The sequence below is a fragment of the Augochlora pura genome, chromosome 6 (genome assembly GCF_028453695.1).
Source record: "Augochlora pura isolate Apur16 chromosome 6, APUR_v2.2.1, whole genome shotgun sequence".
Classification (NCBI taxonomy): Eukaryota; Metazoa; Arthropoda; class Insecta; order Hymenoptera; family Halictidae; genus Augochlora; species Augochlora pura.
This window is the reverse complement of record NC_135777.1, coordinates 24521364-24544012: the sequence shown is the minus strand read 5'-3', so window position 1 is coordinate 24544012 and position 22649 is coordinate 24521364. Positions and strand designations below refer to the sequence as shown.

Genomic DNA, 22649 nt, shown 5'->3' with positions numbered 1-22649 from the left:
AATGACTGTGTTGATTGTTGTTTATAACTACTTATCTATTTATTATTAGGTGGCTCCATCTCGCGTCCCGGTCTCAAAGCCTCCCGATTCAATAAACCTAAGTTAGAATTCCACCACGTGGTGCAGAACCGTGGCGTGCCGTCATTAGTTAATATATATATACATTGGTTAGTAAAATATAGAGAACCCACTCGAGTAATCACAAGCATTTAATACACGACCTGACCTATATATATAGTGACTTATTGGACCTCCACACTAGAGGCAACATATGCGCCATCTACAATTTAGTTCCTACTCAAGTCTCCAGTTTGTCTAATGCAGAACTCACCACGTGTAAGATCGTTTTCCGAAAAAGAATAAAATAAATTAAGATTATACGAGCACGTGTTTTCAAACTTCGCTGTCCGGCCATCGTTCCCCAGTTCTCAGAGATTTCACGTTACGAAAACAGAATATCGTGGGAGTCCTTCATAGCGCCATCTAACTTTATGTGACGCGACAACCTTGACTGATTCGTTCCGTCGAATACCATGAAAGGCCTCAGCTGCCTCGATAATTTTTCGAAAACTGCAAACGAGGAATTAAATTCAATTACAGATAAACAATGGGCATTTAAAACGCAATTGTTTAGGCAATGTTTCATTAATATTTGTTAATAAAATTGATATGTTTGACCAGTTCTCATTGGTCAAAGATTATACGTTTAGAAACACGAACATCAAAAGTTCTTGTACAGTCTTCATCTCTGTGTAAATATTCTATGCTTTTGAAGGTTATGTTTCGTTAATAGTGCGTTTTTAAGCCACAACCTACGCTTTCGTAGTTGTAACATCTAAAATAGTTGAAAGTTTATATTGTTTACAGTTTTCATTATAACCATTCATAATGGCGTCCATTGTACGATTTGTAAAGGATATTTATCATACTCCTTTCGTATGGTATATTCAACAATTTTAATATTTTCTACTTTTTCTTGTAACGTTCATAACCTTTCAGTTCGAGTTTGATTGTAAACCGCATTTTATAATTTAAAATATCATCGATGCTAACTAACAATTGGATAACACAATTAATGAAACCATTTTTATACTCTGCCTTTTGTTTTCAGGTCAGTGTGCAAAAGTATAGGATTTTTCCTATTGGGTATAAAAATTGCAACCGAGTGTAACGGAATGATTTTAATGCCACCAGTGAATGGCTAAAATAAAAACGGATATCGAACAGAATGCATTCAAAGAATGGAAATAATTTTAAGAAGATCAAACATATGTATATTTATTTTCTGGCTAAATTGAATTCCATGTTTTGTATAACATAGCTGTAAAAGAATATGCAGCATGTAGATATTTTATGGATCACTTTCTTTTAAATAAATACATAAATGTGCCCTGCTGATTACTGGTAATTGTAGTTATTTCTATTAACAAATGTCCACAAATGCAAAGATTCAGCGTAAAAACTGTCATTTGTATTACATGTTTCACGTAATCGTAACGTAAATGTATTAGGTGACTAAATAAATAAAATGAGGCCAACTAAAAATCTTTTTTAATGTCAAAGAGTAACTTAAAACTGAAAATTATTTCAATTCGATATTAAATAATACGATTGCTGCTACTAACAATAATTGCAATCAAATATTAGTAAAAATAGTTATTGCTATAATTTGAAATTGTATATTAATTGATATACTAATTTGTCATAAGCTTTCATTTATAATAAATGCTCATACAGTTTCTTCATTTTCTTTTACATATTACTTAGGTATTTTTAAATATTTGACTAATTGCAGAGTTGTATTACATTTTTGCTGTTTAAGCTTATTATACGTTTTATAATTACATTTATTGGTAATTTATCTTCATTACACAACTACAATATGTATAAAAGAAATTCGTTTTGCAGTCCTCGTGTTACTACAATTACTGTAAGATACTACATGCTTTTTACAATTTTATAATATTTTAAGTGTGAACATTATTGTTGATTGCCCGTATAATTATACGTATTAATATCGCTACTGTAGAGTATAATCTTTTATTACAGTTGCATTACTGCATAATTATATTCTGCTAATGAATACATCGACTTGTGTACGTTACTATGCGATGATCAAGTAAATTTTTTAATTTGAACCTCTCTATACTGCTAGAATGACAAACTATTGTTACATCACGTAGAAAAAAAATATTTGCATATATTTACATATCTTTACTTCTTTACTGCAGAATATCTATTAGTCGTAGGTGGATTAATACGAAGAATCATGTAGAAATTTCATATTGAACGAATGAAAAGAATGAACTTCAGGTAGAATTCGTTGCACAAAAGTTCTATGTATCCTCTTTTAATGCTAGATTGAAATTCACATAGGTCGCTCGGATGAATCAACGATACGATTCATAAAACTGGATATAGAAAATCGATTAAATAACTTCGATACACAATACGAAGTTACATTACAGGTCATGTGGTACATCATGTCAAAAATAGTTGTATGCTACACAGGCTGCTCATCTTCGGGCAAGTCTAAAATTTCTCCAACAAACTCGGCAACATTTGTAGTTTTTGTAGCGTGTTCTGTGATAAAATTAAGTTCCAGTAACTGATTGTAATTCGGACGGCGTGAATAATCTTTCATTAAACTGTAAACAATGCCAATTAATAAGCAATAGACAAACACGTTCCGCTGAAAACACTTTTGCTTACCATTTATCAATAAATTCTTCGAAATTAGCAGAAAATCTTTCAGCTGGTAATTTTGGTGCTTCGTCTTTTACAACTTGTTTGAGTTGCTCGAAAGGTGTACCCCAAGATTCATACGGGAACTTTCCTGTTGCCAATTCAACGAGAGATATACCTAATGACCAAACATCGGATCTGATGTCATATTGCGAAGGGTTACCCGACGGGTCTATCCTTTCTGGCTAAAAAAAGGATACGATGGAGAATTTATTGAATAGATAATAACCAATGCTCGCATCGAACATGTAAAATTTACGTACAGCCATGTATGGTTTACAACCAGCATCGATTGTTTTAGCAACAGAATCTACAAGATAACCAGAAATACCAAAGTCGCAGATTTTTACTTCTCCTTTTCGGTTAATTAAAATATTACTAGGCTTTACATCTCTATGAATCACTCGTAAGTGCGAATACAAATAATGCAATGCACTGACTACCTATAAATATTGTCTGCAGTTAGAATGGTAATTAATAAAATATTACACATACAGTATTAACTGTAATTGATCAATCGTTTTCTTACTGCAAAAGCAATTTTTCCTAAGATATCCTCAGGAATGGCACGGTCATGTTTATACACTTTTGTATAAAATTTGTCAAGGCTCATATCCATAACCTCCATACAAATCCAAACATCTCCTTCTCTAAATAATGCTCCATAAAATTGTACTGTATATGGACAGGCTGAACTACGCATAGATATGTCTAAATCCATAAGCAATCGCTTTTGTTCCTGTGTGTTAACTGTTGCTGTTATTCTCTACAAAATAAATGTGTTTGTCGAAAGATATTTTTTAACTACTTAAATTGATAGGTATTATTATATAGAATACCTTGACCGCCATAATGGTGCCACTTTGTTTGTGCCGTACTTTGTCCACAATACCATACGCTCCACGTCCTAGAATACAGATAGTTTCTAAATCGTCTGCTTCCACTACAAATGTACTTTCCCCAATCGTTATAGTAGTCCTCTTGTCTAGATTTCTTGGTGGGGTACTGCGGTATAGATTATAAAAAAATAAGTATAACTTGAAGAAAAGCATAAATAATATTCCAATATTTCATACGCACACGGGCATAGGAGTCCCTTCAGAAACTTGCAGTTTCAAGTTTTTCTTTCGACGTAGAGCCATGATTCGATGGACAATTAATAAATGTTACTAGGCCTGTGAACTTGGCAGTGTACAAAATTGATTACAATACATGTTTAAATGAATTGTAATAGTTATTGCATACTTGTTCTGTAAATAAAAAAAGAAAGCGGATGTTTTGGTACACCAGACTTATGTTTGGAGAGAATCAGGAAAATTGAAGGTTATGTTAGAAATTTATTGTACGCGTAAATGCAAAAACAAACGAATAAAATAAGATCTGTTTGAATAGGATTATTGTCATGATATCGTTAGAAACAATTTCTGTAGTACCTTGTTAATAACATGGCGATATTCTACGACAGTAACGTCAAAACTTCAAAGTTCCGTTGCCCATATATGAAGCTTTCAGTAACTCAAACAGTCACATGAATTTGCTCACACAACAGATACTTCAGTTTTGTAAATTCAATCTGAACGTCTCTGCATACTAAATTATTGCAGGCGCATTATACAAATATTCAAAATATAAATGAAAGAATTATTAACGAGAATTTTGCATTAAATAGCGGATAATCGTTTACTATGAAGAATATGCATTGTATAATAATTAATGACGCAACGTCTTCGTTATGTTTGGCCATTTTAATTGTACATTTACAAGTGTTACAGTTTAACTAGTTTAGAATAATTTTTCAATAGGCAGGTGCAATACGTGTAAGTTATATACGACAAACATTACTTGAATCCTGTTTTTCTACTATTTATGTATATGTAATAATATGCATAAATAAAAACTACAAACTTAACTACAAACTAAAATTCTCGGTGATATTCAGCACATCGTATATGGATAATTCTGCAAACTAGAATTATAGAATGAAAATCCAGGTTGACGAAATTGTGATTTTGGCTCGGTTTCCAATTTATTATGTACATAGAATAAAATGGGTCTTACTCCTGCACAATTTTTGTACTCCCTAAGCTGGGCTCGTCCATCCCCACCATTTTATGACGCATACAGCTCCGTGCGCAAGTATTGTAAAAAATCATCGAGATACATTCGAGAGAAACATAACGATACCATGAAATTCAATGTATGGTTGAGTGCACACGGATTGCGGCCTCGCTCTCTCCATGGAAAGTGACAAATGAAAAGTGAAATAAGCCACATCGTTTGTCGATGTGACTTGTTTAACATGTAGTTTTGCCGATTTGGTGCTGTCTTGCTCATTCGCTGTTTTCCCTGTTTTTCTTTAACTGCGGGGACAGACTGTCTCACCAGTAAATCGCTAATCAATCAAAATAAAAGAAATTTCCATGTTAAGCCTCGCTAATGGATCGAGCTGTGGACTGAAGGTGTATAGGAGAATATGTAAAGTAATAGGGCCTATTACTTTACAGTCATACATATGCAAAGTGCGACAGTTGAAATTTGCCAATAAAAATACGTACGTATAATAGGATGTTACTCCTGCGCAACTTCAGGCCGCAGCTGGATCAGTAAGCAATATTCTCTGATTGGTTGACGATTCTCTGCTGGAGATATGTATGTCACCTTACCTTGGAATTACTAGCTGTACAGCAGTGCGTTCTATTATAAAGTAGGAATAGTTTATGGTTATTTATCCAACATTCATCAATGCATGTGTTAATGTTGACATTGGACATTGTTGGAATTTGCAAAATACCAGCGGTCACAGAAATACGAAGTAAAATTATTGTTGAATAAAATGAATAAACCTTGTTGTGTTTGTCAGAAAGGAGAATGTTCGTACAAGTGCCCCACGTGTAAAGAGCCATAGTAAGTATACAGAGATATAGTAAGTATATCAGAGGTTATAGTTGTACTATGTCTCACATTAATGACAAATGTCGATACACGCGCGATTACATTAAACAGTATAATAATCCACGTTGGTATCTTAATATGTTATATGTATGCCAATTTATCGAGTTTGTAAAATATATTTATAATCTCTTTTACTTTGTTTTTGTCAGTTGCTCCGCAGTCTGCTGTAAAATACACAAGACTAGTAATTGTGAACCAAAATGTCAGCAGAACGAACCTACTAGCGATAAGAAAACAAATTGTAAAAAGTATGATTTTCCTACAGAAGATACTGTGCCTATAGACAAATTGGAACAATTACGTTCTAACGACAAGTTAAAAAGTATTTTAAATAATCCACACGTACGTGATATTATGCGTGCAATTTTGGTAGATGAAAATCCTACAAAGGCTATTGCCTTAGCCATGGGCGAACCAATATTTATTGAAATGGCAGACGCGTGTTTAAAGATTGTAGAACTCCCAGAAAATGAGCAACCTAGCTAAGATATGCTTAAAAGTCTAAAAAAAATTATTGAACATCTCTAGAACAGACTTAAAAAAAAAAGTATCCCATCGCGTAATAGGATTTGTTTTAATTATTATCTTAAAAGGAATGTTACTATTTCTCATTTCTTTATCGAATTAAGGATAGTTGGACTAATAATAATAATAATAATAATAATATTCATTATTATAATAATAATAATATTCATTATTATAATAATAATGATTATTGCCATTATTATTATTATGATGATGATGATGATGATGACGATGGCAGTAACAATAATAATTATTATTACGTCGGTCATTATCGTAATTATTGAAAATAATAAAAATTCTCCGAAAAATACAAATTATATTTGTAGAAAAAGAGTAAATAAGCAAACGTTATTTTGTACAACATTCATATATCTATAAATAAAAAAATATGTACTTGAAAACTTTGTTAACAAAAGTTGTGTATTTTTTTTAAAGTTCCGAGTGTTGAGAATGACGGAATGTAATATAATTGTCGAGATCGTTTGGCACTTCCGTTCCCTCTAGTTGCTTTTGAAGGAGATGGTACCTTTTTCGAACGTGATACGCTGCCATTTTTGGTTGTCTCTCTCTTGTAAATATTCCCTTCTTATTACCGCCAACTCTTATGTACGCTGTATGAAATAATTTATTAAATAATTGTTAATTCTTGAGATATCTGAATGTTTCTAAAAAAAAATATATTGTACTTGCTTTGAGCCGTTCGGAAGTCAGCGAAATTCCAAATGAATTCACCAATGAAGAAACCTTCGTTTCTTAATTGGTCAAAGGCTTCAAAATGTTTCGACAATATTTCTTTTTGATATTCCTCGCTCCATACATACTCGGGGAGCTGAAACGAATTGAATCCGGTAGCATTTGAGTAACGAAAAACTTGCACTTTGAGTAAAATTGAAACGTGATGTTAAATTTAGAAAATTTCGTGTCTTCTAATTGTTGTATAATTTACCTCGTGTAATCCGACCATAGTATCGGCACCGTATTCAGACATGAGCACTGGCTTATTATATTTTCTATGCCATGCTTCAGCTTCTCCGATAACTCTATTGACAATCGTATCGATACGACCTGGATTATTGTACCAACCATTGTAACGATTAAAGCTGATCACATCGAGATATTCGCCAGCTTTGTCTTCCTACAAATAAATTAAAGGAGAACTTTTCAATAATGGTACCGATTAGTTTCTTTGAATTAACGATTCGCTGAGAAATGAACTATTGCCGTTGAGAGGTCCGGTGACTAAGTGCGGCGTGCGTATACTGGTCGGGTCAGAAACGACCCGGCAAAATTCGCAGAACAAGATCTCGACGTTTATCGAATTATTTCGATTGCACCACGTGTTCCTTTTGTATCGTAAACAAAATCCAATAGATACAGAAAATCATAGATATTATTCTGTGGAACACGATACTAATATAAATATTAACGATAGTAACGTGAGGGGCTGACGTCACCTGAACAGCTCGTGCCATGGCGATAGTAATCGGTCTGGTAGGATCGAGCACTTTCGTGTGATGAGCGACTTGTTGAAAATATTCTCCAGCTTCGGGTAATTGCGTTCTGGGTTCGTTAGCGATCGACCACATGATCACCGAAGGACGATTCTTGTCTCTCCTTATAAGCTCTGATAACGAGTCTTTGTGACGCGCCAGGAGAATCGGTGAAAAGTTTTCCGTGTCAACGGAAGGACACTCGTCGATAATTAGGAAGCCCAATCTTTAAAAGAAGGCAAATGTATGACAATATCACAATATGCCAGTGGGAACGAATCGCATATTATCGTTCCCAGAGATATTTGAATACGTATATTGGTGTATTATTTTCGATCTTCCGATTTGATTATGAAGACAGAAAATCGGGAATTTGTCGTAGTCGAGATAGAGAATGTTTGTTCCGCATGGAAAATAAACTTTACCGATCAGCCAAGTCCAGTACTTCGTCGCTGTAGGGATAGTGACTTGTTCTGTAGGCATTTGCACCAACCCATTGCAACAGCTCGTAATCTCTAGCTACGGTGACTAAATCCAGACCGCGACCTCTCAGAATCGAGTCCTCGTGTCTACCAAATCCCCGCATATACAACGTTCTATCGTTAAGGAGCACGCTGCTATTGGTCCAGACCAATGATCTGATTCCGATCGGTAACCTATAGACATCTGCTTTGGTCTCGTTCGCCACGGTCAAGGTGACCTGGAAATCGAAACATCGGGAATATCAAGTTTCGCCAACGATACGATCCACCGGAAGAATCTGGAAGGAATGATTTCAAAAGATTTGTTGGAAACGAAACAAAGCGTGTTGTACTCGTAAACGGGAATAAATGAAGCAGTACTCGATTGAAACTATATCGTCGTTGAAGAACGAAGCGTTTGCTGTACCTCCAACGTGTACATGTAGCCTGGGTTGGAACTCATGCCCCTGGGCCACCAGAGTCTAGCGAACGGCACTCTGAGCGTACCGGAAAACCCATAAACTGGCTCCCTTATGGCCGGAGTGTCCTCGGCATCGAGCAGGCTCACTCTGCAGATCGGAATTTCGTACTCGTGTAAACCAGCCGGCAGAATGTCGTATTTCACGGTACCCATGTCGCCAATTAATCCTGTTCTTACCGTGATGTCTTCGATATAGACGCGTGGTTTCGTGTGTAGCAAAACGGGCCTGCAAGTTCAGAGTTTCCCCGTATTACAATCTGATACGCGTCCACATCGACAACCGGAAGCTGCTCGAATCCTTTCCCTGATAAACCGATTGTGCCGCGCCGGTGTATAGCGTACTTTTGTCCATCGGAATAATAACATATCGACAATGATCTGCTTGTAAACGACATACTTTCGACGGTTCAGGGAGCATGGAATTTTTCGAGTGACGAATAACTAGGTGTACATAGGTTGACGACTGTTATGCTAACGTAGCGTTGATCAAATTCCATTCAACGTAGTGCGTTATATTCTTCTTCGTTTTCATTATTCTCCCTTATAACTTTGTTACAAGTTGTACATAAGTTATTGTTATATTATCAATCGAAATATTTCGAAACGAACATGTAAATCTTATATTATATATTACAAATAGTATAAGTAGAAATCGTGTTCACTTGCCTGTGGATGCCGGCGTAATTAAAGAAATCGAACGTGTAACTTTGTACGTGTACAGTTCCGTTGTCGACGGCGGTGTTGATAATTTTACCTTGCGGCACGCTCGTCTGCAGCAACGTATTGTCTACTGCTACAGTTATGCGATTTTTACCGCCGTAGATTAAATAGGACGATATCTCGGCTTCGAAGGGCAGATGACCCATCTCATGATTGGTCACCAAGCCACCATTTATCCACTGAAATTTACGAAAAAAAGAACAAAGATATATTTATTTCTATAGACATTCCTTTTTTCTATTTAACACATATGGATTTTTAAACGCGTCCATCTCGAAAAGAATTGGTTTATATTTGAATCTATGCTCTGCACGTTTCCATGTTCATTGATAAAATGATGCGTGATGTACCGGTCGAAGTTCGACCGGTCGTGTATAAATCGATGTACCGGTCGTGTTGTATATCAAGTTAAATAGCGCGGTTTAGCTACGGATGAAGTTAAATCACAAAAGAGTCTGTTAGGTGCGAATAAATACGTTATAGACGCTTTTAGCATGTTGGTTGCTGGCGCGTGAGCATAGTTGATCTCGTGCGCGCGCGCGAACATACGACAAAAGCGGATAGATGCGATTTCGAACAGCGAGAAGACTGGGGGACTTTTAAACTACTTTTAAAGAAGGAACGAAATGTAGTGAAAGCCTCGTTACAAAAGCTTTCCGCACCGCCATCGTTGCGTATTCTAATTATAGGAGAAAGTACTTACCACCTGAGCCAGGTAATTTACCGATCCAAATCTGACGAAAACCCTTTGTTCTCGCCACGCAGAAGGCACGAAGAAAGTTCGTTGATACCAGACAGCACCGACGTGATCTCGAAGTTCCCTCGAAGTGGTGATGTCATTATAGGACGAAGGCACTGGCATCTGCATTACTTTTCCTACCTGGGATAACCACGTGTACAGGTCAAGTGTGTTTTCTCGAGTTTGTGGTACTCGTCGTTGGCGAAACAATTATCCACCGAAACACTAACGTTCGAAACTTTTCTATTACAATTTAGGCACACGACGAAATCAAATTAGAGACCACTCTACGTGCAGCGTACAATTACTAGATCGTGGATTTTATGACTTATAATTTGTAATCTATCACGATGAAATATCATTGTTCGATTTTATGATGAAAACCGAGTAAATCGTTTGAAAATTCGTCAGAGTATTAAAAGCGTTTAAGCAAATTTTTAAATGGTACCTTGTTGTTACGTTCACTTTGTCGAAATTATTAGGAAACGCAATTTGCTTCGTATAGATTTTATAGAAAAATTAATAAATGGGTGAAATATATAGATGAATAGATGGATAAATGAATGAATTAATAGTAAATGGTGTAATATTACCTTGGACAAATCGTTCGCGTACCACGCCGCTTTGTAGCCTTTCAGTGAATCTCCCAATGGGGAAACGACGAAATCCCATAGACCGTCTAGAGTTTTCACCTAACAACATTTAACTTGAATCTTTCGAAGCAACTTTTTTCACGATTGTAAATCGAATTTTTCTCCAAATTGTCGTTTTCGAGCAACTAATGCTAATTACCTCTCGCGATTCGCTTTCGCGGGGATAAAGCATCCCAGGTAGAGGGACAGGCGCATTTTCCTCCAGTGGCAGAGGCGCATATTCTACCGGTATTTCGGGATATTCGATTTCGGGGCCCGACTTTCCGGTTATCGCGGAGCCAATCAAAAGAAACAGTAAACGCCACATTCCTGAAACCAGCCAAAAATTATTGGTTCCTTTGGAAATACCTCAACAGTTCGTTCCGATTTTTGCGATTATGTTAACGAGAATCTTTCGAGACTCTTCTTCGCAATATTATGCCACGTATCATGCTACGTTGAAAAAAAAATTATTATTAAATATTATATCGTAGATTCTGTGTACACGCTTGTACAACTATAGGTATACAGTTTTCGTCTACCGACCTTTGAAAAGGCGTGTTCCTTTCGTGAAACGCGTATAGCGAGCAACTGATATTGGTCGAACGTTTCAATATTCATTTTATAATCTCTCGAACGATACGGCCTTTGGGTAAAACTGTATCAGATAAACTTTTTACTTGGCGACCTTGCGCGCGATCGCGTCGACAACGAAATATTAGTAATTTGATATAATGACTATTATTATTCTACACACATATTAATTATTGTCCGCTGTAAGAGATCGAAGATAATAGATTAGAATTCCACGGGCAGACAATACATTGTTTCGTGTCATCGTATCAACTGCGCGTGTACCTGCTTCAATGAATAAACGTCAAAACTCCGATTTTTAGTCGTCGTTGTCATTCATTGAAATACATAAGATTCGTTCAAAGAATTCTAATAGACTATACGTGTGATATTAGTCAACGAGTTCCCACGTCTCTTGCAAATAAATATCTGATGAAAAAAATTGTCCTTCTTTCGCTTTCTCTTCTTCTCGATTTGTTTTTTATGGAATATCGCGGTTGTTTGGAATGTGTATTTAAAGTACTGAAAATATTACTTTCCAGATATCGTAGTTTAAAGTTTCGACCACTAATTCTTCGTGGGAATAGTTTTTCCCCGTTTCGATTCCTTCTTGTTGCATATTCCGGGGGTGTTGAATTTGTTTCCGCGTTTCGATCGCCGATAAGTACGCAAATCCAACATGGGATTCGACAGCACGGTCAATGCGCACATTTAAATGTTTTGAAAGTGCGACCGCGCGCGGTATAGTATACATATATGTATATACTCGCAGAAATAACAAGCCAATAAGGTATTGAGCGTGCAAACGGAAAAACTTGTCAACGAATGAAAAGTGTTCCCTTTTCGAGACATGGCGTAGATCGGAAGCTGTCACTGCCTGAGAATAACGTTGTTAGGAAAGAACCCAATCGCGAGAGTCGGCGTTTTCAGAAAACGCGAGGATCGTTCGAAACAAAATTAATGTAATTCAATAATATTCGGGGCGGTGTTGATCCGATCGAAACGAAGACGTAGGTGAATTTCGCGTGTAAATCCTGCAGTAGTAGGGTGTCGATGTCGAGTCGGCATCGGCATCGGCATCTGTATCTGCATCGCTATCGGCATCGGTCGCAGCAATATCGGCTTCCTGGCACGGTGCCCTCTCCTACCTACTCCTACGAGAGCAGACTTCCCTTCCCAAAGCATCAAATCGTTTCCTCGTGTCGCACATGTGCACCGTCGCCGCTGCTGGCCCTAATTCTTCGAATGGACACCGCGAGAATTTAACACAATTGCTGTTGTCTATGCCTGTGCCTGCGCCTGTGCCTGTGCCTGTGCCTGTGCCTGTGCCTGTGCCTGTGTATGTGCCTGTGCCTGTGCCTGTGCCTGTGCCAGTGCCTATGCCTATGCACGTACCTGTGCCTATGCTTATGCACGTACCTGTGTCTATGCCTATGTTCGTGTCCGTGTCCTGTTTCGTGGCTTTGTACTACTGTAGCAGCGGGAACGATACCATCGTCGCGGCGAACAGTGTTGATGGATTCATGGAAAACCATTCATCATTTGCTTGTAAATAACCGGTAAACTCGATTCAATTCGACCGTTTGCTCGTTTGCGAATCAACTGTGCCGACCAACTGTTTCAACGCTAAATTATTGTAAAATATGTGGAACGTCCACCCCTTTCAACTGCTCGACTCTCGATCAACCGAAACATTTCTGCTGTCACGTGGTTACTTGATCGTCGGGATGCGAATTTTCATGCGTCCACACAGCACATTCGCTTTTGTGGAATGCATCGAAATGGGCATCGCTTTAATTTTCGAAAATCTCTCGGCAGTCGAGAGAAGCGTCGCATTTATACCACTGTTCGTAAAACAGTCTGCAAAACCTCCTATCCTAGTTTTGATCCTATTTGTCCACCAAAATTTTCATCGCTCAGTCGACCCGGTCAGTAATGATAACGATAATGATAACAGTAATAGCAATAACAATTGAACGGGTCCGCCGCGTTTTCACAAAACAGTCTCGAGTAATTCACGAGCAGAACAGTATCCTATGAAAATCCAGTTCCGCGCAGCTAGGGTCAGAAAACTTATTAAACCACTCGATCGCGAGGTCAATGAAACTCTTGTTTGCGCGTCGAAGGCGGCAACGATCCTGCGAACGTGCTCCGATCGCTCCCAAGATCATTCGATCGATTCAATCGATTCCGAGCAGAAAATTTGCGTACCTCTCGGCAGAGCGTTGGTGGGCCGGTACACCAAGAGGCGCCGCCGGTACGTTGCTCCAACTTTTCGAGACTCACCTGTGCAAGTGTCAGGCCCGGAGGTTTGCTGAATGAGTTCCTCGCATCACGGACAAATCGGATGAATTGTCGTCGGTGAGTCCGTCGTGTGCCGATCAGCAGAGTGGACGAGAACACGAATTCGCGGCGGTTTTCGTGTTTCCGGCCGCGGTTAACAACGCGGCATCGTATCACCGCGCACCGCGATGATAAAACTTGACACGTTCTCTCCTGTTGGGATCTTACACGCCACTAGACCAGAGGATCGCTTATGCTTGTACATATCCCATCGGACCGCGCTGCGAGCTCGTCGGCCGGCTAGGCTGTTCTTATATACCGGGTGTCCGGGTTTCAAAGAAATCAACGTCGTGCCGAAAGATACGACTCGTTTCCCTTCCGTATCGTTGCCTGATTAACAGCGAATTATATACATGGATAATACTTGTTTATTTGCCGCGTTTCAAACTTGCTTAATTTCATAAATTCTATTTGGAAATTAATCGTACTGTTCCACCGTTCTTGCAAACTTTTTTTTTAAGAAGACCAAGGATTTTTGGCCTTCTTAATTCCTTCCTTCTGCATCAACGCTGATCGTTGATCCATATGTCTCTACGACGTCTTATGTTTTTTTCTATGCATCTTCTTAATTCAAAATATTTAGCTGAACCTCGAACGACACTCGACAATTTATGGAAAATCGGGATCTGAGAAAGAAAACCGTAAAAATGTAATTTACGTAAACCGAACGACGACGACTACAAACTCAAATGAACAGCGAGGGATCATTTTCCCGCGAGAACGCGCTGCTGTATCTATTTAACAATCGACGGTACTGCGGTACTGTGATCCGTTTGGGCCCAAGTAAAATTTTCTTTTTCGCAACTATAAATAGTTACGGACCCGTGCCTCGTCGACGCTGCTCGGCGTTGCTCGGCATTGCTCGGCGCTGCGCTTCGGCGCGACGGAGCGTCGATTGTGTTCTGGTTGGTGCAAAAGGAAGGAATTATGTATACATCTTGTATCCATTAGGACCGCGATTATTAGAAACCCCGGACGATCGAACACGGTTCGATCAATTCCTATTGTAGCAATTAACGCAATTATCGTTAATTATCGCTAAACCTACCAAGCGCTAAAAGCGACCGTCGCATGCTAGTTGGTTTTACGACGCGAGCGAGACTGAATTTATTTAATCTATTTAGAATTGTATTAGAATGTAGATATATGCGTGTGCGACGACGGTTCTATTGGAAATGGATTCTGAGCCTGTTTTTGGTAGAATGAATCGATCGCAGCGATGACATGTAGCATATTCAAAGTTTAGACCATTTTCTCTGCAGTACGTAAACGTAGCGTGCACACGATGCATTTAGTTCGATTCCGAGTCTTGACATTTAGTTTAAGCGTTCGTTTGAATTGTACGTACGTCGAATTGTGAAATTGTGAAATTCCGTTATCGAATTCGTCGTTTGTCCTCATTCCGTTTCGTATGTATGCCGTTCGAATTGCAATGCAGGACTCTGATTAAAATTACGTTACCGCCGTTATCGTTGCGAACAGCTAAGCAAGCAGACGCGAGCACTTTCTCGATCGTTTATGTGCGTCGCGCCACGCGGTGGACCCACCGAATTATTAGCAAAATTAATACCCGGTGTAAGTTGTTTGTTATTCGTTAGAATCGGTCAGGACTTTATAGGTCAACCGCGCGTACACGAACTCGGCGAATCACGTTTGTCACATTTTCAGCCGCTTCAATTCACCCTAATTATTCGCGATTCACGCAACAACAATTTGCACAGTGATTTAAAGAGAATTAAACGGCGCGCGGCGGAATGGCCCGGCATGGCTCGGCTCGGCTCCGGCTCGGCTTGGTGCGGCTGCTTCGACCCGGTCGCAAGTCGTAAATTAGTATTCCGTGCAAACAGAGATTAGTTCGTTGACACTCGTTGTAGGTATTCCTCCTACCTGTGCCCGACTATGTTTCCAGACTTCTTGCTCCTAGTTCGGTTCCCCTATCCGCCGGTGTACGTACAATGCTGCGCGTTATCAGGATGACGCTCCGTTTGAATTCTTTGCGTAAACGTGCGCTTCGAACTCTTTATCTCTGCACCAGAAGCATGTTTCCTCGTGCCTCTGTTATCGCCGCACGATTCGGTCGATACGCGATACGCAGCCTTTAACTCTACCCAAATAGTAATGTGCAGTTTTCGCCGTGCCGCAATACTGGACGCACGGTATTGCTGGGTTTTATTGTTAATATTGAACGAACGCTGTTTTCTTTTTACAGCTTGTTCGAGTAATAACTGTCTTGTATTTCTGCAATGTTTATTCGTTTGCTTGTCATACATGGTTTACATAACCCATAATATTTATAAAAGTAAAAAGACAAATTTCAAGGGGAAAATGCAATGTTGGGAAAGATGAAATATTTCATGATATGAAAAGAAACATATGAAAGATTTCTGGCATAGCGTAATAACTCGGTGAGGAATGAGTACGTATACATATATGTATGTATACTGTTTCGTCTTTTTGCTCGTAGCTTCGAACGCATACTACGTTTTCATAGAATATGTCCAATAAGAAGCAAGTCTATTTATAGCAGGTTGCTATCGAGGCTGTTAAATAATTAAGAGTATAGTCTCCATGAAAATATTGTACTACGCATATTGTATCGAACTAATATGCGTTTACTGATTTGTTTGTTTCGAGACAACGATATGCTCTGTAAACGATCAAAATATGTACGTTTGCAGTGGATCGCTAATCTTGGACGACGAACCATATTCCGTTCGTTCACTGCTTTCGTTCTATCTTGTCGGATTTCTCCCTTTCGCTGCAACCCTAAATGCATTTGTCACATGGTAGTGTTTAAGCTGCTTCTTTAGTAAATTACGTAAGAAAAGGATCATCGTCGTACAATTTGTATCATCGTTTTGATTTGTAAAACAACTGGATCTCATTAGGAATCAATACGGTCGCAAACTAAACGCGCCGATTCGAATAGAATCGTCGATTCCCGAAATAATTCTTCTTTCAACGGATTCGACTCTATTCGATCGAAGAGTGCACAGTGGATCGAGCAATTCGTTTCACTTGATGTTTCAATTAATCATAATGTATTTGACTTGTGCTGTTAGGGCTTCCTCGCGATTGGGCTTATAATAGAGACATGCGGCGGACCACTGCTGTAAATCAATTAGTTGAATTAATTTTTGGATTGTCAAACTACGATGCACAGACGGGGGGGGGGGGGGGGGGGGGGGGGGAGTTGTCCTCCAGGTTGTCCTCCTGGCCACTTGACCAGAATCTTGTTGCACCGATCGTTGGGTGCATCGTTCGATCCACCTTAAATCCGAAACCTTTTGAATTTCTAGTCTTTTTATTACAAACATTATATTGTATAATTATTCATATTGTATTAGATAATATCATTTAATAAATATACCGCAATGAAAATTAATCAATACATTCTAGAATTTATTCTCTCGCATTATTTAGGTTTAATTATTGTATATTGTTCCGAGTTAATTATTCTACGCTATAGAAGAAATTTTTGAATAAGTTTTAAAAACGAACGTGTATTCCCGATACAAAAATCGCTGTAATCATTGTATGATCGCGATAGAAACCTATTTGTAATTATTATATCGAAACGGGGTTCCGTCATGATACGGAATGGTACTAACGAGAATAGTTTGCTGGTAAACCTGTTCGTCGTAGCATAGGTGAAAATAGTGAAGAAGGTGAAAAAATCAATGTTGGATTTCCAAGAGAATTCATTGTTGCCATATTAACGAGCATCCGATAAAACTGTAGGGTTTAACGGTTGATAACAGTCTGCGCCGGAAGTACTTGTGCAATCGGCGTGCCATTTTCATAGAAACGGGTCCTCTTTGATCACTTATTAAGGTTTCTGCGATACGTGCGATTAGAGTTGAATGTGTTTCAGATACATGGGGGACGTCTCCACGGAAGTGGTTTATCTTACGAAAGGATTATCTAACCGTGTTGCCAATTCGAAAAATGAATCAGCTCGGCGAGTTTGTTTGAAGAAGTTGTCTCAATCTGTTGTTCGAGTACGTAAGTCGCGTACAAAATATTGTCGCGAACGCGAACAAAGGTTCTTTCGTTCCCTTGCCGCGTTGTCGTTTAATCTGCAACGTTCGTTTGCAAAAGTATTATTATTTTCAATTCGAAAAACGAAATAATTTGTACGGTTTAAAAAAAGCTTAGAAAGAAACATGTTCAGAGTTTACGGAAATCAAGCTCGCTCGATTAGGTTTATTCCTCAACGATTGCTACGAATAGAGATAGTTTTACTAAAAATCGATCAAAGTAATTTATTTAAGAGGATCTAGACGATACGGTGCTTCTGTTTTATCGATACTCGATAAAATTGATATATTCGCGACGATGAGCGAATGATGAGGAATACGACATCGATGCATAAATTGTTTTTTTTTCCGTTCGATGGTGAATCGTCGAAATTATGTGAAAATGTCTGAAGGAAAATTCTTCGAAGGAAGACGCTTTTTAAGTACACACGCTAGTTGATAACGGTGAGAACTGCAAAACTGTTGCTGACATTACCACGGACACGTGGTATAGGAGAAGATTTGTATTATCACAAACGAGGTGTATCGGAGTAGACCCAACCATCGCGCGGGCAAAATACCGACGTCGCTGAAAACCAGACGCACGGAGCTTCTCTCGCCGCGCCATACGCTTAAACGGTACAACAGTCGTTGGATTGCAGGAACTACGTAATCTATTTTGCAGTGTTGTCTCCTTGAAAAATACAATGTACAATATTGTAACGTTGATACTACCAACAATTTTCGATTTTTACATAAAAATTTCACATACACTATTTCTATAATAATCCTATCGATATCATTGCTTTTCGCAATAGCATTAATTCGCAGCAACGCAGTATTTATGTAACTTGAATAATTAGCAGAAAGAATGTATATTTTACGATTATAAAATGTCGTACATGTAGATCATTCGGACGCATGGAATCACAGATTAAGCAACGACACAGAATACCTATTCAGTGAGAATATCTGGCTAATTTAACGTTAGCCAAGGCTTCGGCTCGATTAAAAAAAAGAAGAGAGACTGTCGGCAGACAGGAACACGGAGGTCACCATCCTTCGAAACAATCAGCGACTTCCGGTCTGCTGCGTCTGTTTCTGCATCGCTTTGATACTTCTCTATCAATGATTGTTTTTCCTTTTTGCTCAGCTCGTCCAACATTTTTTTACATAACTATGATGCGCTTCAATTTCGTTTCGGTACAATCAAACATTCTGTCGTTACAAACATTATTGGCAACGCGACTCGATCACAACGTATTCAGACAATTAATTTTTGTTCTTCTTTGCAAAACTAAACATTTTAAACTGAGAATAATTTGAATAATGTTAATGGTAATTTTTGCGTCTGTTGGCAGTATACGGGCCGAGAATCGTTCATGATAGATCCTCGAGAAACGACGCGGCGCGGCGCGTTCTCCAAGCGCCGCATGTTCACTCACGTCTCACGATGCGTGTGACGTGCCACGATTTTTCACTGCCGCTTGTGTGTGTATGTGTGCGTGCGCGCGCGCGCGCGCGCGCACGTGTGTATGTGCGTGGCTGCATACCGATGAGAATATAAACGTTGAAAACTCGGTCCGGTTAGAGCCTAATACATACAAATGCCCAGCAGTTTGACCAGCTTTCCACGTTGTACTTTTTGCACCCGATTGTTGTTGCTTTATTCTTTCGAAGTGATAATAATATTACTAGAGTGGAAGATACTGACGCCAAACGAGTCGCAAAGTGACTCTTTTGACGCGATCTTCCGATATATACATGTACACGTCTGCAGAGAATGATTTGTATCGAAGTAAGTTCAACGTTGAAATAAAATTATAAATGCATCGATTAGTTACAGTCGAAGTCAATTCGAATTTATATTTTCATTTTTGGAAATTCGAAATTCCTATGGGAAAATTAATACATGCGTATATGTATGAAAAGAATTGTACAAACATGTGCTATATGTAGTTTGACTAAAAACAAAAGGTATACGGAAGAGGACTCCGCATTGCACAAAGAGACCACGGAGAGACCAAATTTTATGGCTTTAATATCAACGTATCAAACGTCTATTCGAAGTTGTCGGTGAGTTTCCTGCGGCTCGCAATTTTCTAGGTAACTAAATTGTTGCGTATTACCGTCGAGTTTTCGTTCAATTAAACGCAATCTTGCCTGGATATCATCGTTGAATGTCACCAAAGTTTCCAATAAGCCCGACAACGCGATAATGTTCTCCTATCGTTGGTATTAGTAGTAGTTGGTATTTAGTATTTGTCCGCATTCCGGTGTACATGCATAATCCTTTTGAACGATGCAAGTTTCTAGGGATTCGAATCGTACGACCTTACAGATCTGTGTACTATAAAACTGATGTTTGAAATTATCGTTAGAAAGTCGCATAAGATAGTCGAATAATGAAAGTCGGGTAATGAAAGATTGAGAAGGGGCATTTCAAACGTGTGAAAAGTTGTATCGCCTCTTAAACTCTGGTTCTGTTATTACGCGATATTTGTAGCAAATTCAAGCGTGTTTTACTTTCTCTGATAAAGTACGAAAATGTTGAAGAAACGAGCGAATGTGTCCGACGATACCGCGACGATATTCGATATTTCTTCCACAACAACCAATTTTCACGAGCGCCGTCGTGTTTCTGCAGCGATGCGTTAGCGCCGCGACGGAGCTGCTACATAGTTACAGTCCAGCCGCTGTATTTCCGCTAGAACACCCACGCGTCTTCGGCAGGATGAATCCACCGCGTATCTCCTGGCCTAACCAAGTTTTATCTTGCGGGAAACGGCTGGTCATTGGCCCACGTTACTCCTCTTTTAATATTGATCCAACGATCGCCGTTTTTAACACGTAGTCATTCGTTAGAAATAAATACCATATTAACCCATTGAACGACCGTGTCTCGTCTCTGCGCGTTACGCTGGTTATCTCGGCGTTGCGGAAACGAATCTACGCGTAACTACGTGAAGTTGGCTCGAAAAGATGTCCCAGTTCTATGAATCTAATCTATTACGGTTAGTTAGGACTCGTTTGAAACTATAAACGATTACGCAGAGATTATTGGAACGCGTTCGCCCGATAGTCCGAGGATTTTTATGGAAAGAATGGAAAGGTGAAATAGACGTAGATGGTTGCAAAGATATTGATGGAAGGGTTTTGAGATCCACGAAATTTATTAACCGTCTACTTTCCACCGAGATCCAATGCACTCCTTGGCAATCACATTCTGAATAACTTGCATCAATTTTCCGCCGGATTCGTATCCGACGAATTTCCAAGCTAAAATGTACCTCGAGTTTCTGTTAAAATATACATAGTAAATATACGTTGTGCCAATTGAAACGCAAAGCGTCTTAACGTTCAAATATTAGAAATTCGGCTGTTTCAATCAATCCTGCAGACATCCTGTGTTACAATGTCAATTGGTTTTTTTGTTTTCGGAGAGCTGGAATCGATACGAAAATTATTCGAGAATATTAGACGTTATGCGAATGTCGTATCGCTGCGACAATGAGTTTCCTTGGATGAAGCGGAGATAAAAAGACGGATGGGAAAGCATCGCGGCGACACATCGCTAAATTTATTCTTGGGCAAGCACGAGCTTTATGAATTTTCCACGAATACTCATCTCGCATTCGGATGAGCGGGATGCGAGGAACACGGACGAACCATTATTCAGAAATTGTCAGCGAGAATTTATACTCGAAGCGGAAAGGGATAATTTCATGTTCGTATATATTCAATTTGATAGCTTAACGGTCATTGCGATATTTTAGCGTTACGAATTCGAATATTCGTATGGCTTGCGTTTACGAGTTTTATCAGGTTTTAAGCTACGATCGCGACCGTCAAAGATTTCGGCGATACAAAAGTTTTATTATATCGATGAAACTTGAATCGGATCGACTCGAAATACCGACTACGATTACGATTACGAACGTACCAGGTTGGAAGAACCGTTTTCACGTTCGAATTTTCTCGTTCGTTCGCGTTGCAGCGCGATCAATTGCTATTGCCATTTTCGACGGTGTCGCGAGATACAGTCTGACAAGGTTCGATGCTAGTTCAAATACCAGTTCGCCAACGCGCAAAGATGTGTTCGAGAGGATCGTGGGACGCCGTGTTGTAATCGTGCGAGCAAACACCTTTGGACCGATCTCCGAATATTCGTTAATTAATGAAAGACTTGTGAACGGGAAGAAAGAGAGAGAGAGAAAATAGGATTATACGATAGACATACCGCGACCAACGCGATATGTTAGAAAAGTAACGAACGCATCCGAATTTTTTTCCTACCTAGTATACGTATTCGAGAAAATGATTGAAACGATCCGTTTCTCCGAATGAGCGCAACCTCCGCGAGATCGAACAGCGCAGAATCGTAACGTACCTGCGATTTCTTCACCCGTCTGCGAGTAAAAGGAGAAACCGCTTCGTCGAGGATTTCTAAAGATGAGATAGCTTTCCGCCACAGGGCGTGGGTGTATCGGTATATTAGTCGCAGAAAGACAACGATGAACACGAGCAACGCTCTGCGCTGCTCGTAGAGGTGTTGCTTGTCTACCAGAGGTTAGCGGTCAGTTGGACAGAGCTTTTTATTTTTTACGCGATGCGATGCGATTCGGTTCGGTTCGGTTAGGTTCGGTTCGTTTGGAGTTTATAAATAGAAACGAGAGCACTTGAAATATAACGAGTATTTTCGTCGACTAAGTAAGTGTCAAGAAATGCAAGTTCCAATGCGGAAAGCTTCGCGTCGCAGCATGTTTCTGACGGTAATATTCGACAAAGTTTGTCAATTAAATCTTACACCCCTATATTCGACGAGACTCTATATTCTCCTGTTTCTAGATTCTATCAAATTCCTGTGAAATTAACCGCACGATTCTTAAGCTTCGACTTTACTAGACCACGAAACAGGAACCTTTCCCGTAAAATACAAATTCTCTGCATAAATTGCAATTTGGCGAAA

The 22649-nt window shown here is 39.1% G+C and overlaps 3 protein-coding genes and 1 long non-coding RNA gene across 10 annotated transcripts in view; 2 read left to right on the top strand and 2 right to left on the bottom strand.

Moving 5' to 3' along the window:
• The first annotated feature begins 751 nt into the window (after window positions 1-751).
• LOC144471408 (uncharacterized) lies at window positions 752-1401 on the top strand. Its single transcript, XR_013494269.1, has 2 exons — window positions 752-941; window positions 1112-1401. It is a non-coding gene; the product is annotated as an uncharacterized LOC144471408 (long non-coding RNA).
• Window positions 1402-2319: 918 nt separating this feature from the next.
• On the bottom strand, window positions 2320-4896 carry Lic (dual specificity mitogen-activated protein kinase kinase lic). Its single transcript, XM_078183400.1, has 8 exons — window positions 4804-4896; window positions 4179-4711; window positions 3826-3995; window positions 3585-3750; window positions 3275-3511; window positions 3009-3188; window positions 2713-2930; window positions 2320-2648 (listed from the first exon to the last, which is right to left on the bottom strand). The coding sequence occupies exons 3-8, from the start codon at window positions 3885-3887 to the stop codon at window positions 2504-2506; spliced, it is 1008 nt and encodes a 335-aa protein (XP_078039526.1). The 5' UTR covers window positions 3888-3995; window positions 4179-4711; window positions 4804-4896; the 3' UTR covers window positions 2320-2503.
• Window positions 4897-5453: 557 nt separating this feature from the next.
• On the top strand, window positions 5454-6874 carry LOC144471820 (zinc finger HIT domain-containing protein 3). Its single transcript, XM_078184316.1, has 2 exons — window positions 5454-5649; window positions 5847-6874. Exons 1-2 carry the CDS (start codon window positions 5579-5581, stop codon window positions 6181-6183), a joined length of 408 nt encoding a protein of 135 aa, XP_078040442.1. The 5' UTR covers window positions 5454-5578; the 3' UTR covers window positions 6184-6874.
• Window positions 6519-22649, bottom strand: part of LOC144471818 (beta-glucuronidase) — a 58519-nt gene continuing 42388 nt past the window's right edge. For 2 of the 7 annotated variants that reach the window (XM_078184310.1, XM_078184311.1), the window contains 10 exons: window positions 10906-11075; window positions 10707-10805; window positions 10078-10254; window positions 9321-9553; window positions 8601-8880; window positions 8138-8412; window positions 7677-7938; window positions 7169-7357; window positions 6913-7051; window positions 6519-6833 (listed from right to left, as the gene is read on the bottom strand). In XM_078184310.1, the coding sequence (XP_078040436.1) occupies window positions 6652-6833; window positions 6913-7051; window positions 7169-7357; window positions 7677-7938; window positions 8138-8412; window positions 8601-8880; window positions 9321-9553; window positions 10078-10254; window positions 10707-10805; window positions 10906-11073 (2004 nt within the window). In that variant the 5' untranslated portion in view covers window positions 11074-11075 and the 3' untranslated portion in view covers window positions 6519-6651. Of the gene's footprint in view, window positions 6834-6912; window positions 7052-7168; window positions 7358-7676; window positions 7939-8137; window positions 8413-8600; window positions 8881-9320; window positions 9554-10077; window positions 10255-10706; window positions 10806-10905; window positions 11076-12737; window positions 12940-13604; window positions 13992-14089; window positions 14396-15548; window positions 15606-22649 lie in introns of those variants that run through there. The other 5 variants (XM_078184306.1, XM_078184304.1, XM_078184305.1 and 2 more) reach the window with 5 other exon arrangements.

Coding starts and splice junctions, on each gene's coding strand:
- Lic (XM_078183400.1), bottom strand. CDS start 3,887: ATGGCTCTACGTCGAAAGAAAAACTTGAAACTGCAAGTTTCTGAAGGG. Junction 3,189..3,274: donor TAGGAAAAATTGCTTTTGCA/GTAAGAAAACGA, acceptor CAATATTTATAG/GTAGTCAGTGCATTGCATTA. Junction 2,649..2,712: donor GAAGAATTTATTGATAAATG/GTAAGCAAAAGT, acceptor CATTGTTTACAG/TTTAATGAAAGATTATTCAC.
- LOC144471820 (XM_078184316.1), top strand. CDS start 5,579: ATGAATAAACCTTGTTGTGTTTGTCAGAAAGGAGAATGTTCGTACAAG. Junction 5,650..5,846: donor CCCACGTGTAAAGAGCCATA/GTAAGTATACAG, acceptor TGTTTTTGTCAG/TTGCTCCGCAGTCTGCTGTA.